The 14,421-nt window shown below is 37.6% G+C and overlaps 1 protein-coding gene and 1 long non-coding RNA gene across 4 annotated transcripts in view; one reads left to right on the top strand and one right to left on the bottom strand.

The window, feature by feature from the left end:
* The window catches only part of WDR35 (WD repeat domain 35), a 109,723-nt gene extending 101,133 nt beyond the window's left edge, over positions 1 to 8,590 (top strand). For all 3 annotated transcript variants that reach the window (XM_077152159.1, XM_077152158.1, XM_077152157.1), the window contains one exon: positions 517 to 8,590. In XM_077152159.1, the coding sequence (XP_077008274.1) occupies positions 517 to 667 (151 nt within the window). In that variant the 3' untranslated portion in view covers positions 668 to 8,590. The remainder of the gene's footprint in view (positions 1 to 516) is intronic.
* On the bottom strand, positions 5,857 to 14,400 carry LOC143676899 (uncharacterized). The gene is made up of 4 exons (XR_013172286.1): positions 12,482 to 14,400; positions 12,232 to 12,366; positions 11,830 to 12,015; positions 5,857 to 6,764 (listed from the first exon to the last, which is right to left on the bottom strand). It is a non-coding gene; the product is annotated as an uncharacterized LOC143676899 (long non-coding RNA).
* Between the last annotated feature and the right edge of the window lie 21 nt (positions 14,401 to 14,421).

Raw genomic sequence — 14,421 nt, 5'->3', positions numbered from 1 at the left:
AAGATAGGATTTAGCAAATGAGTATGACTGCTAAATCATTACATTGATATTTCTTTTAGTCTCCAGTGTCTTGGAGCAGCTAGAAGGAAAAGCCTAAAATTGTGGAACTGTAACCCATACCAAGCTCTGAAATCTGTCCTATAACTAATTGTTGCAGTTTGCTTTGAAATGTATTGCTTTTTTGTATATATGTTATTTTTTACAATAACAAATTTAAAAAAATAAAAAATATAAGAAACCCTGAAAGGGAAAAAATAAGAGCATGACTTTTTTTTTTTTTTACGTGGGCAGGCACCGGGAGAGCAAGACAGTTTGAAATTATTTACCTTAACGTTATACCCTATCTTATTTAGTTTTACAAGTACACTAATGCTTTATTTTCTCATTTTAAGAAAAGTTTTCATTTGAAGTTTATCTTGAAATTTTTTCATTCTTCAGTTTTTTAAGTGTAAAAAATAAATTATGCTAATTAGAAGTTTAAAGTATAATTCATTGTTTTTCCTCTTATTTTTACAGTGGGGAGGGGAAGCTGCCAACATGTGTTGCCACAGGAAGCCCGATCACTGAGTATCAGTTCTGGATGTGTGGTGTGTGCAAGCACTGTGCGCTGACTCAGGAGATCAGTAACTACAACTTCTGCCCCTTGTGCCACGGCCCAGTGGGATAGAGATGCCAAACTGCACATGGTTGTAAAATACATGTGTAGCACGTTGACACAGCTCTAACTGTGCATTTGATAAGTTTGGTTTCCATAAGTTTTATATGAAAAGCAGTCTTGTTCCTTGATTGTGTTTATATAAAAATGATATATATTAATATATTCATATATATAAATTTTGTACAAAAATGTGACTATGAAATAATGAGGTTGATTTTCATATGCAGTTTATGGAAGCAAACTTTATTTTATATCTGTCTATTTATCTTGTGTTTGGTTGCATGATTCCATGAAAATATACCAAATAAAAAATGCTTTTTCCACAGTGTCAGAGCTACTAATTCATAAAAAACACTTGGGGGAGGGGATAAGGGATGTATGGGAATGGGGCAAAATTGAATTTAGGGAATTGATGTAACCTGTATTAGAAGGTTGAACAATTGTAGTAAGGAAATTAACTCTATCTCTACCTATACTTACTTTCCTTAAATGAGTATTGAATGTTTTCTGTATTTTATTTATTGTGAAAAATAACATATATACAAAAAAAGCAACTTATTTCAAACCACACTACAACGATTAGTTATAGAACAGATTTCAGTTTGGTATAGGTTACAGCTCCACAATTTTAGGTTTTTCCTTCTAGCTGCTCCAAGACACTAGAGACTAAAAGAAATATCAATATAATAATTTAGCAGTCATCCTCATTTGTTAAATCCTATCTTCACTGTTATGACTCCACTTTCTCATTTGATCTTTCTCCCAAACCTTAGGGTATTTGGCCTATGCCCCTTCTAACTTTTTCATCTTAGAAAGGGCTATGAATAATATGGGATAGGAGGACAGAACTAGTTGATGTTCTGGAGAGGCTGGCTTCTCTGGGTTTCAGGATTTATCTGGCCTAGGAACACATTCAAACGTTGTAGGTCTTTGGAAAGTAATCATAGTGCATGAAACCTTTGTAGAATCTCCGATAAAGCCCTAGGTATTCTTTAGGGTTGGCAAACCATGATAAATATCAATATCTAGCTGAAGCTTGTGTAAGAGTAACCTCCAGAGTAGCCTCTTGACTCGATTTGAACTCTCTCAGCCACTCATACCTTATTTGTTACAATTCTTTTTCCCTTTTTGGTTGGGAAGGCATTGTTGATCCCACAGTGCCAGGACCATGCTTATCCCTGGGAGTCATCTCCCACACTGCCAGGGAGAATTTCACCCCTGGAAGTCATGTCTTACATAAGGGGGAGGGCAATGATTTCATTTGTAGAGTTAGACTTGAGAGAGAGAGGCCACATCTGAGCAACAAAAAAGGTCCTCTGGAGGTGACTCTTAGGCATAACTATAGGTAGGTTAAGCTTCTCTGCTGCATAAATAAGCCTCATGAGAGCAAGCCTCAAGATCAAGGGCCTGGCCTGTTGACTTGGGAGTCCCTAATGTTTGAGACAATATCAGGAGTTTCCCCAGTGGTAAAGGTTAATAGTTCCATATTGTTTCTCCCATCTCTTACAGGACTTTGCCAATGTTTTTTAAATATCTGCCCAATGTACTTTGGGATATATCTGGGCATTACATCAAGCTATACGGAATTTCAAGCTCTCGTTCCCATTCTGGGCTCCCCTTGTTTGGGTTGTTTAAATGATCTGTCCAGACACGTTGAGTTAATTTATGTGCTGTAGAAGATTTAAGTTTTGGACAAAATAACCCTCTTTTCCTTTGGTCTCATAGAGTAGGAGAAGTTCCCCAATATAGACACTGTCTTCCTTACCCCTGTGTTCTGATTTTCCTTAGTCCTAACCTGATTGGCTCTGTTCTTAACTCTAATTTGTTTAACAGTTATTGAATGTGGGAGTGCTGACCTTCAGTACTGCAGAAGTCCTGCTCTGAATCTTAGGTGTCATTCAAGTACCCAAAGTTCCAGGAAAACACAAGGTTATGCATATTTAGCACACACTCTCTGAATCTAGAAATAATAATCACGGCTCTGAATTAAATGTGACTACTGTAAGAGCTTATAATCTAGGCCCCTGTTTTCTTATAAATATTTTCTAAATGAAACCATACAATATTTGCTCTTTTGATTCTGGCTTATTTTGCATTATATAATGTCCCACTGGTTCATTCCCGATGTTGCCTGCCTCATCACTTCGTTCCTTTCAGTAACTGCACAATATCCGATCGTATGTATACACCATAGTTCGCCACTCTACTTCTCAGTCAGTGCATCCTTCAGCCACCTCCATCCATTGGGCATCATGTGTAATGTCCAAATTTCAACAGTCCTTGTCTCATATTATCCTCATTTAGTGGTATAATCATCAATACTCTCAATTTTAGACAATTTTCATTGCTCCCAAGAGAAAAAAAACCAATAAACACATCCTCACTAAAAAGAAAATCCCAACCTCCCCTTAGCTCTGGTCCCCATCCCTACGCCCATTATTTACCCCTAGTGTTGCTGTGGCACTGTTGATGTCTTCCTGTTGAATACAGACCATAGCATGCAGTAGTAGTTTTCCCCCTAGGCCCCTATATTATTTACTCTTTGTACAAGATTCATACCTTTGAAGTAGTTCATGCAAGAACTTATTTATATTTGTAATGTTAATTGGTGGGATTATTCAATTATGTTCTTCTTCAACATGGCAATATTACTTATAGACCCCACTAATGAACTGCCTTCACCTCTGTCTATTCCCTTACATTCAAGTTCAACTTCATTAGCTAACTGTTCACCCATCTCTAACTTCTGTGAGTCTCTAGGTCCCCTATATTCTGTATTGTAACTCTCTGAGTTTACCTTTACCAAGGTCATAAAAGTAAAATCATATAGTATCTATCCTTTTGTGTCTGGCTTATTTTACTCAGCATTATGTCCTCAAGGTTCGTCCATGTTGTCATATGCTTCAGGACATTTTGTCTTAAACTGCTGCATAATACTCCATCGTATATATATGTACCTACATTTTCTTTATTCACTCCTCTGTTGTCTATATATATTTTTAAGAAGTGAGGAAAAAGCATGATAAGGCAATTTGAATAGTTTCAAACAACCTTATTCTTTGTCCTTTTTTAATCTATCCTTATACTTTCTTCCAAGACATGGCATTTGTTCTTTATATTATTGTGCAGAAAACTCAACTCTATTTATAATGATACATATTTATACAAAAATATTAATTTTCTAGTTATAGCTTCAGTTGAAACATTGCCACCAAGCTAGACCCTTCTTTTAATAGACTCTTATGCTGTGGGGAGTGATTCTGTCTTGGCATGTGTCTGTTTTAACTCATTAATTTAAAAGAGAAAAATTGTTGTGATCATCAGAGGATAATTTCTTACCTGTTTTCATTTGCTAATATTGTTCTCTATTTAATTTTCATGAATTTATGTTCTTTCATTTTGTAATTAAAGACCAGATCTTAACATGAATTCTTCAAGACTCTGCTGAGCTTTGGCGGATATTTAGTAGCAGCAATGGATTTAGAGAAATGTGCCACTGTTATTGCAGCTACAACACTGTAGTACAACACTTGGGTTAATTGACTGTCTGAATGTGACCTGTTTTTGGTCTTTTAGAATTAAAGCATGGTGCAGATTTGGAATAATGAGCTATGAGAAGAGGTTTAAGGCTCAATGAGCTTGGGATAAATAGTGGGCTCATATGCTTAAACAAAATGCCACCAGAAGTCTGAGTAGTCTCTGTGCCCATGTGTTTTATGGGAAATTACCTTGATATAATGGGAGCCTCCAATACACTACCAAGCAAGCTATACAGAGGCCGTGTAACAGAAAGGCTCACAGATCAAATCAGAATGCTCACATCACATGGGTAACTGAATCAACTGAAAACATACAGTGAGGAGCAAGGAGAAAGTGATGGGATAGGGCACTGCTATTACAAGAGGGTGCCAGTGGGGTGGAAAGACCATAGTCCCTGAATCCTGGTGGTATCATGTTCTTATGCCTGACTCTCACTCTGCCTCCTCAGCCTCCTCTTGGTAGTGTGGTTATAAAGAGGACCAGAGTTGAAGTTAGAGTCATGGGACCCAGTCAGACAGCATGTGCCCAGAGCCAGTGATGCACACTTACTCCATCAAAGAGGCTCAGGAACAAGCACCCCTGGCCATACCTGTAACTTGCCTGTTATCCTGCTCAGTAGCCAGGGATTTTATTTGTATTTTTTGGTTAGAGGACAAGCCAGAATAAGTGTCACCAATGGGTAACTGAATTAAGACCTTTCAAATTGTGAAGGCCTCATGTCTTGCGCATTCTTAGTGTGTCATGACTATTTAGTACCTTTGGAGCCTTTTATATTTTTTAGCACCTTGTGCATATTAGGTAACTCTTGGTTCTTCCATCCTATTCTACTTATAGTCAAACATAAATGCTCTATTTACTTTGTCTAACATGTCTCACAAGTTACTAACTTACTTATCTATTGTTAATACAATGAGTTTTATCCATTTCATTTGTTTTCTTCTATATTAGAATGGATTATTGTCCCAAATTAGCGAATTGCTTCCTGACAAAGGAGACCACCCAAGGGAGTGTATCTTCTGTTGAACTTAAATTATATCTCTCTACATGACTTTCTATTTTCAGGGATGAAACTATTTCTCTGCTTCATCCATGAAAGAAAACTTTCAGAGTTCTAAGGACAGCCCTTTGTTATTAGCTTCACCAGTGTGAAGGGTTCCTGCAATACTTCATGTTCTGAGATGTGATTTTTGGTCCACGGACAGAGTGCCCTACTAGCTCTTTTTTCCCCTTCCCTTTGCTATCCCAGGAATCACTTGAGAACTAAAAATAGATCCTCGTACTTCTAGCCATTCCTATGTGACCTGTTATTTACACTACCATTTGCTTCAATTCCAAAATCAGCTGTTGACTCCTCACATCCATCCCAACTTATCTTTTGGAAACTCTTTTCTGGGAACCTTCTCATTTGCCACTAATTCCATGTTGCCTTAGCCTGAGAATTTTTCCCCCAACTAATAATTTCAGGTAGATTTTGATTTGCTTTTCCTACTCCTTGTTTAGTTTTGACCCAGAAGCCAAAATCCTTAAAAATGACAGGGATTTGAAAAAGCTTATACTGTCTAGGTATAAATTTATCAAAGTTTTAGGGATCTACCATAATGGTTTGGAAACTCTGTCCTGCTTGAAAATGGTATTAGATAGAGAGCCCATACACAGTATGACTTGACCCGAAGTATTTTATTTGACCTGAAGGAAATTTCAGGATAATGCCAACAAACTCTTCTGATAAACTGGGCAAACAGTAGCAAAATTGTCTAGATAAAACAGATACTTGGAGAGAAGTTGGATAGATAGAATTAGACAGGATATTGAAAACAGTATAATGCAACAGTTACAATGTTCTCTTCTTGCATTAACGTTAACTGACTCCTTTGGGTAACTCTGAGTTGTTCTTTACCATAAAACTTGCCTTGAATTATCCGATGTTTCAAAGAAATGTAGTGAGTCAAAGTATGGAAATAATGGAACCCACTGATTAAGCTATACAAATAAGCTCCAAGCAATATGGCATTGTCCCAGCTATCATTCATAGATGCTGTCCTAGTTTGCTAGCTGCTAGAATGCAATATACCAAAAACGGAATGGCTTTTAACAAGGGGAATTTGATAAGTTGCTAGTTTCCAGTTCTAAGGTTGAGAAAATGTCCCAATTAAAACAAGTGTATAGAAATGTTCAATCTAAGGCATCCATGGAAAGATACCTTGGTTCAAAAAGGCTGATGAAGTTCAGGGTTTCTCTCTCAAGTGAGAAGGCACATGGCAAACACAGTCAGGGTTTCTCTCTCATCTGGAAAGACATGTGAACATGGTGTCATCTGCTAGCTTTCTCTCTTGGCTTCCTTTCATGAAGCTCCCCGGGAGGCGTTTTCCTCCTTCATTTTCAAAGGTCGCTAGCTGGTGGGCTCTCTGCTTCTTGTGGCTATGTCATTCTGCTCTCTCAGAATCTCTCACATTCTCCAAAATGTTTCCTCTTCTGTAGGATTCCAGCACAGATGCCAATTACATTATAAATTGTTTTGGTAAAATACTCTTCGGCATTATTTTCCTGTATTCTGAGAGTTGAGATCCTAGATTTTATGCGGCATTAAGTTAAAAGAAATGAAAATAATACATATTGAAGTAAAAAACTTGTATTTATCCCAAATTTCCTTAGTTTGTAATTTATGGATAACATGGTATTTGTTTTGTCTTGATTTAAATATTTTGCTGGGGGATGGATGGGAGGGTGTTGGGCTCTCCGGAGAAGGTGGCAGAATGTACAATAGACATGTCCACTTTTGCTACTAAACAGAAAAGAGTTATAGAGGTGCTAGGCAAATGTCATATGACTAGTGGTTGCAGTCAGTTACTCCTTAGCAGTCACACAGGGTATTCACTTAGAAAAGAGGGTAAAATTATGTAAACAAACTTATAAGAGAAAATCAAAGAGTACTGATTTGATGGTGTTGTAGCCCAAAAGACACTGCCACTGAGTCTCTAAAATGAAAATAGCAATATTGCATTGCCTCTGCTGTCCATTTCTTTGGATATCTTTTCAATTAATTTTTTTTTAAGAAATTAACATTTATTGTTTTCTGAGCATAAAAGTAACATGTGCTCATAGTAGAAAATTTGAAGTTTGCTTTTTGCCATGCTTTCCCTGGGTGTTAGTAGTGTTCAGGTGATGGCGTCCCCCATGTCACAGCCCTCTCTCCTCAGAGCTTCTTCTAACTTCTGGCTTCTCTGGATTGACTGCCTCCAAGTTCCCTCTTTCTACAACGCCTCTTGTCATGTGGACTAAGACCTAGGCCTGATTCAGTCTGGCGACACTGTAACTAATCATAACATCTTCAAAAGGCCCTGTTTACAAATGCGTTCACACCTCTAGGAATTCAGATTGAGCTGAACATTTCTTTTGTAGGGGATATGATTCAATCTCCAATAGTTTTTTTATACTAAATTCTTAAAAAGGCAAAATTATAGTAATAGAAAGTAGACCAGCGATCATGTGAGGTCAGGGAGAAGAGCAGGGGAGTGACTTCAAAGACTACGTATAAAGGAATTTTTGGTGTGGTAGGAGTGTTGTCTCTACACTGGCCAAAACTCATTGAGTTATATACTTAAAATCAGTGAATTTAATTTTTTTAAATAAGGCATTAATTTCTGTTTTAGTTGAATTTAACAGAAGAACATAAACGTGAGGTGAAGCTGAAGAAATTGCTGTATTATAAATCTTTATAATGAGATACTAGTTTCTGAGTTTTATCTAAAGTTAAAAAAGTGAAATATTGATATCAAATATATATACCTCAATAAAGTTGATTAAAGAAATGAAACAAAAATAAATATACCAAATAGAGAAAAAACGGAAGAATCACCATTTGGTTAACTTAAAAGGAAGACAGGAAAAGGAAAACAGGAACAAAACATAAAAGGATGATGAGACAAACAAAAAACAAATAGCAAGATGGCAGACCAACTCAGTCATATCAGTAAGTTAAATGTAAATGGATTAAGCAGTCCCAATTAAAAGTCAGAGATTGTCAGACTGGATAAAAAATTAAGACCCTGTTTATAAGAGATGCTCTTTAAAAACAGATTTAAGTTGAAAGTAAAAGGATGAGAAAAGTTGCATCAAGCAAATAGTGAGGGCAAGAAAGCTTGAGTGTCTTTATTAAAACCAACGTAGACTTCAAGATAATGAGTATTATTTGAAATAGAGAAATATTTCATAATGCTAAAAAATATATATTCAATAGGAAGATATTCTAAATGTGAATAAACCCAATAATAAAAATATGTGGAAAAAAACACATGAAGCAAAAATTCATGGAACTCAAGGGTAGAAATGGACAAATCCACATCAACCATAGTTGGAGATTTGCATATTTTTTCTCCCTGTAATTCAAGTGGACAAAAAAAAAAAAGTGGACAGTAAGGATTAATAGAAGATTGGTTGCTATGAATTTTTTCTTTATTATATAATCTTCTACATATTATATTGTCTCCTAAAAGCTTTGTTTGCTTTTCACATTTAAATTTCTAATTCACTTGGAGTTGATTTTTTGTGAGTTGTGTAAGGAACTAATTTTTTTTCCATTTGAATATCTAATCGAATACATCATTTTCACATTGACCTGGGATTATATTTATATAAAAATCAAGTCTACATGTATGTGAATATGTATAGATATGAATTCCTGGCCTCTTGTTTCATTGATCTGTTTGCCTTTCCCAGTGCCAACAGTATCTCTCAGTTAATATAATTTTATAATATGTCTTAACTGGTGGGACAAGCCCTTCTATTTTGTATTTCTTATTCAAAAACGGCTTGTATTACATTGGTCCTTTGAAATCAGCCTGTAAAGTTTCAAAAAAAACTTTGAGATTTGGATTTGGATTATAATGACCTATAAATCAATTTTGGAGAATCAACCCCATTTTAACCATATTCAGTCATCTGAGCCAGGAACATCATATATCTTTCATGATATATGAAAAGATAATAAAGATCTATTTACTTAGATCTTTAAGGACTTTGAAAATTTTATACTTTTCTCTGGAGGGGTCTTATACCATAGTTTGTTAGACTTACTTCTAGGTACTACGTATCTTTTAATGTTCTGATAAATTGTCTTTTCAAAATTTTTTATTTCTAGCATTTTCATTTGCTTTTTAATAGTTTCTGTTAAAATTTTGCATATGTTCATATGTATTAATACTTCCATTAGCTCCTTTAACATATTTGAAGTTATTTTAAAGACCCTGTCTGAGAGTTCCTGCATCTGGGTCATTTTGGGATTTGGTTCTGCGGAGTGCTTTATTTCTTTATAATGAGTTGTTATTTTTCTTGCTGTTTTTGTTTGTTCCATAATTTTTTATTAAATGCTGGGCACCTGTGTGGGAGATCAGCAGAGACTGTTATAAATAGCATTTATGCCAGAAAGTAAGCACTCCTCTTCTGTCAGGCCATTAGTGTTAGGAGGTTGAATCAGTGTAATCAGTCATCGATCTGGTCTGGGGTTTTGCTGTGGGTATACTCACCTTCAGGGCCTCCCTATCTGCAGAGTGCTGCAGTGATGGACTGTTGCTGTTTTGTATCTCACGTGGGTGTTAGAGGATTTTTCTCATTGTTCATGCCTCTCCCGCTGGCTTTTTTTTTTCATTCAGTATCTCAAGATCCACCAATTTTAATATTTTTCCAGTTTGCCAAATCATTCTATCTATATATCTGCCTGTCCATCTAACAGTTATCATGTATCATCCATCTATTTTCTGAACATTTGAAAGTAGATTGTACACGTCATAATCGTCAAACAATACTTTCATGTACGTTCCCTATGAACAAGGATATTCTCTTATGTAATTGCCTTAAGTACAGTTATCAAGATCACAAATTTAACATTGATATAAAGTTCACATTATATACACATATTTTATCAGTCTGCTTTGTCATCATTTTACCAGTCTGAGTGAAGTATGGACACCTTACTTCCCTTTATGTCCCTTTACCCTACCCCATTTATAACTGTCTTAAATATATCCTCTCCATCTATTTAGAACCATATCAAACATTGTCATAATTTTTGCTTTATTTGCCAAGCATAATTTAGAAAACTCAAGAGGAGAAGTAAAACCTATTACTTTTACTTGTATTTTTTCTAATTGTTTTTTTTCCTTCCTGATGTTCCAAGATTCTATTATGGGTATTCTTCAAGTACTTTTCAACTTCACCCTCTTTTTCCACTCTAGTGGCATGTGATAGTCCTACAGGCCCCCTAAAGTTCTGCTCAATTTTTGCAGTCTGTTTTCTCTCTGTTGTTCAGATTGGGTAATTCTAGTGTTCTGTGTTTCAGTTCACTTATTTTCTTTGTCCTGCCATTCTTTGGTTGGGCCCATTCATTGAGGTTGCTTTTCCCTTTGGTTATATTTTAGTTCTAAAATTTGATTGCTCATTCTTTATATTACATATAAAAGATTCCATGTACTTATATATGTATTATAAATATATATGTATATATTGATGAGATTTTATGGATTTTTTCCATTTGTTTCAAGCACATTAATAATTGGTTGAAGCATTTTTATAATGGCTGCTTTAAAATTCTTGTTGGTTAATTCCAACATCTCTGTAATTTCCATGTTGGTATGTATTAATTGTTTCTGTTATACTCAGTGTTTGGTCTTTCTGGTTCTTAGTATGATGAATGACTGAAACCTGGACATTTGGTGTATCACGTTATGAGACCCTGGATCTTATTTAAACTTTCTGCTTTAGCTGACTTAATATGGCATTGCTCTGGTGAAGGAAGCCAACCCATTACTGCCAGGTAGAGGTAAAAGTCCAAGTTTTCCACTTGGCCTCTGTTGTCACCTCCACCAGTAACTCCCTTGCTGAGAGGGGTGACTACATTATTGCTCCTCACATGACCTCCACTGACACCATGAACGGGGTGGTCTAGTTACTACTGCGAAGTGGTCAAGTCCTGACTCTCCACTAGACCTCTTCTGACACACTCCAACGGGGAGATGGTGAGGCACCTTGTTACTAGTGCAGGTGGGTCTCTAGGCTTCCCCTGTGCTCTTTATTGACACCCAGGGATAGTGGTCTCATTACCATCCAGTGAGAATGAAAGATCCCTACCCATCATACTCTGATACCACTCCAGGATGGTTAGGTTACCTCATTACAGCCTAGCAAGGGTGGAAGTCTGGACTCTCCACTTGGCCTTTGCTGACCTGGGTGAGTTTGGGGCCAGAGGTTTTTCTGTGATGTTCAACTGGAGAACAATGGTTATAATCTACAAGTATTATGTTTTGCTAGGCTGTCCCTTTCCTCATTTTTTGCCTAAAAAAAGCAAGATTTTGTTGGGGCTTCTTCTATCTGCACCCATTGGCATTTTAGGTTTCCAGCTTCTTTCACTTCAATCTGGGATAAATGAAGCAAAAAGAAAACTCAAGGAACTCACCATCATCTCATTTCTTGGATTCTGAGGTCCTTAAGAGGCCTGTCTTCTACCCTTCAGAGTCATCTTCTTTTTTATATTTATGTAATATCCGGAGTATTTGGTTGTATTTAAAGGCAGGAATATCCCATTGGCTTTTAGCAGCTCCTTTACACTGTACCACAGAGGGGAGTCTCCCTGCCTTTACCTCCTCTCCTAGTGGTAGATTACTGCTGCTTTTATCCCGCGCTTGGCTCGTGGCAAGGTGAGGGAGTCTTCTGGAGCAGCCTGTCTGTGTGCCTAAGCCTTGGGCGTGCAGCCTTTTCAGCACTACTGCCATTCCCACTGTGGACGTGTGGGAGAAATTCCTCCAGTGGTAGCCGACCTCTGCTTTCTGTCAGGGCAAGATACTGCCTGCGTTTCCTGACCCTCTCCCAAGGGCAGACAGATTGTTTTTTTAACCTCTCCTCCCAGAAGCAGTGAACCTTTGCCTGGGCCTGGTGCAGAACGGTTTCATAACTCCCACCGCAGAGGCGGAAGGTATTGCTTCTACCCCTCCCCAAAAGCAGTGGGTCTTTCTGCCTATACCCTGGCAGCAGGACTTTCTTACCTCTTCCCCCAGCAGTGTGAGGCACTTCCATATGAGAGAAGGCTGCAAGGACGTGAGCAGAGTTTTGTGTGTGTGCACCTCTAGGAGCAGTTCCCCGCAGTCTCCAGCTGGACACCTAACCTTTCTCCGGAGCACCTGGCAGAATCCCGTAAACACAGATGCCCGTTCAGTCTGGGGCTCCCAGTTAGTCTACTCTCACCCTAGGCCACACTCAACCTTTAAGATGTCATTAAAATTTTAGTTTTCTTACCTGTTTTTTTCACATGGGCAGGCACCGGGAATCACACCGGGGTCTCCGGCATGGCAGGCGAGGATTCTGTCACTGAGCCACCGTCGCACCACCCTTTTTTTTTTCTTACCTGGTTTTATAGTGACCAAACCTACCTCCAAATCTGCCAAAGGTGAAACAATTCATGTGTCCCATCTCTTAGAGGGGTTCCTCAACCTTTAGAATTCAGTTCAGGTGGTTGCCTTGTGAACTCAGCTCTGATGGGTTCAAGAAGTTTTAATTTTGTAGGTTACTCAACTTTTATTGTTACTTTCTTGATGTTCTCATGCTTTTTTCAACAGTCCTAAGCAAAAATAAGAGCTCTAGAACTTTATGGGAAGATTAGCAGTATTTGCATATTCTATTTCTTCTTGAATAAATTTTACTAAGTTTAGGAACTTGTCTGTGTCTAAATTATCAAATATTTTGGCATAAAGTTGTTCGTAATATCCCCTTGTTATTTTGTGTCTGCAGTATCTGTAGTTACATTTCCTTCTTTCTTTCCTGTTATATATTGTCTTTTTCCTTGATCAGGTACTCCAGATATGTCAGTTATACTTTTTGTTGATTCTCTAATTTGATTCATTTATTTCTTTTACCTTTGTTTTTCCCTCTACTTTCTCCTACTTGTTCCTTTCGAGCAACTTTTGAGAGATATACTTAGCTAAGTAAATTTATAGCCATTCTTATTTTCTAATATATTTTTTTAAAGTTATACATTGAGTAACTAAGGATGCTTGAGCTACATCCCACAAGTTTTGATATATTTTCATTATTGTTTAGTTCAAAATAGTTTCTAGTTTCTATTTTGATTTCCTCAGCTAGTGGATTATTTAGGAGTTTAATTCCCAAACAAATGCATATTTTCTATTTATCATTTTGTTGACTTCTAACATAATTCTATCCTGATTAAAGGACATAACCTATATTATTTGTCCTTTGAAATTCATTGAAACTTGTTTTGTTTCAGTATAAAATTTATGTGTTATGTGTTTGGATAGAATGTATATTGTGAACTGGTGTGCAGTGTATATATGCATTTGTGTCAAGAGGTATATACGTCCCAGAACACTACTTATTTTTTTATCTACTTGAAAAAAATTAACTTTTAATTAACCTGGAAGGGTATGGTGTCAAGTAAGGATCTTAAATATATTTTTCCATAAATGGTTAATTCTCCTAGCATTACTCATTTTTCAGTAATCTATCTTCTCCCATATATATTGAATGCTTTTTAAAAAATGAAGTCTATTTGGAGTCTATTTCTTGGCTTGTCCTGATAATCTGTCCATTTTCTAACACCAGAAAGTAACAGTTTATTTTTGTATTCTTTATTGTAGTCTTATAATCTTTTTAACTTCTGGTGATATGTTTTTAACTAACAGTGCACTGTATCTGGACTTTTCAGTGGATGTATAAACGAAAAAAATTAACATCAATAAAAGCATCAGAAAAAATATATAACATATCTTGTAGCAGCTTTTTCATGCAAATATCGTCGTAGATACATTTTTCATCTTCTGCAGGCACCAAGGAGGCTGGTTAGTAAAGCAAGGACTCAGGAGACTCAGTACCCACCCAAGCATGAGGCAGGCAGCGGCTAGGAAACGCCTTCCAGGTGCTTTTCCTTAACGAGCCCCGTGCCGAGTGAATCCCACCTGGGCTTCTGCCGCCCAGCCAAGTCAGGCCGCGCCAGCTCACTCCTCAGTCCCTACAGCTCCGTGCGTTCCAACGGCCGCGGCGGCAGGCGCGCGGACAGGCCCCCTGGCTACTCCACCCCCACCGGCGTTCCGCTGAGGGGCACAGGAGGTCCCGCCCCCCGAGCCGCCGTGACACCGACGAGCTCCGCGCACCCCAACCCGGGGCTTGGGAAAGGGCCTGGGGCCGGCGGCCAGACACAGGGCTCGCGGCAGCGCGGGAGG

This window comes from Tamandua tetradactyla, chromosome 3, assembly GCF_023851605.1.
Source record: "Tamandua tetradactyla isolate mTamTet1 chromosome 3, mTamTet1.pri, whole genome shotgun sequence".
Classification (NCBI taxonomy): domain Eukaryota; kingdom Metazoa; phylum Chordata; class Mammalia; order Pilosa; family Myrmecophagidae; genus Tamandua; species Tamandua tetradactyla.
Note: the sequence above shows the minus strand (reverse complement) of the source record. Positions and strands in the feature narration are given on the sequence as shown.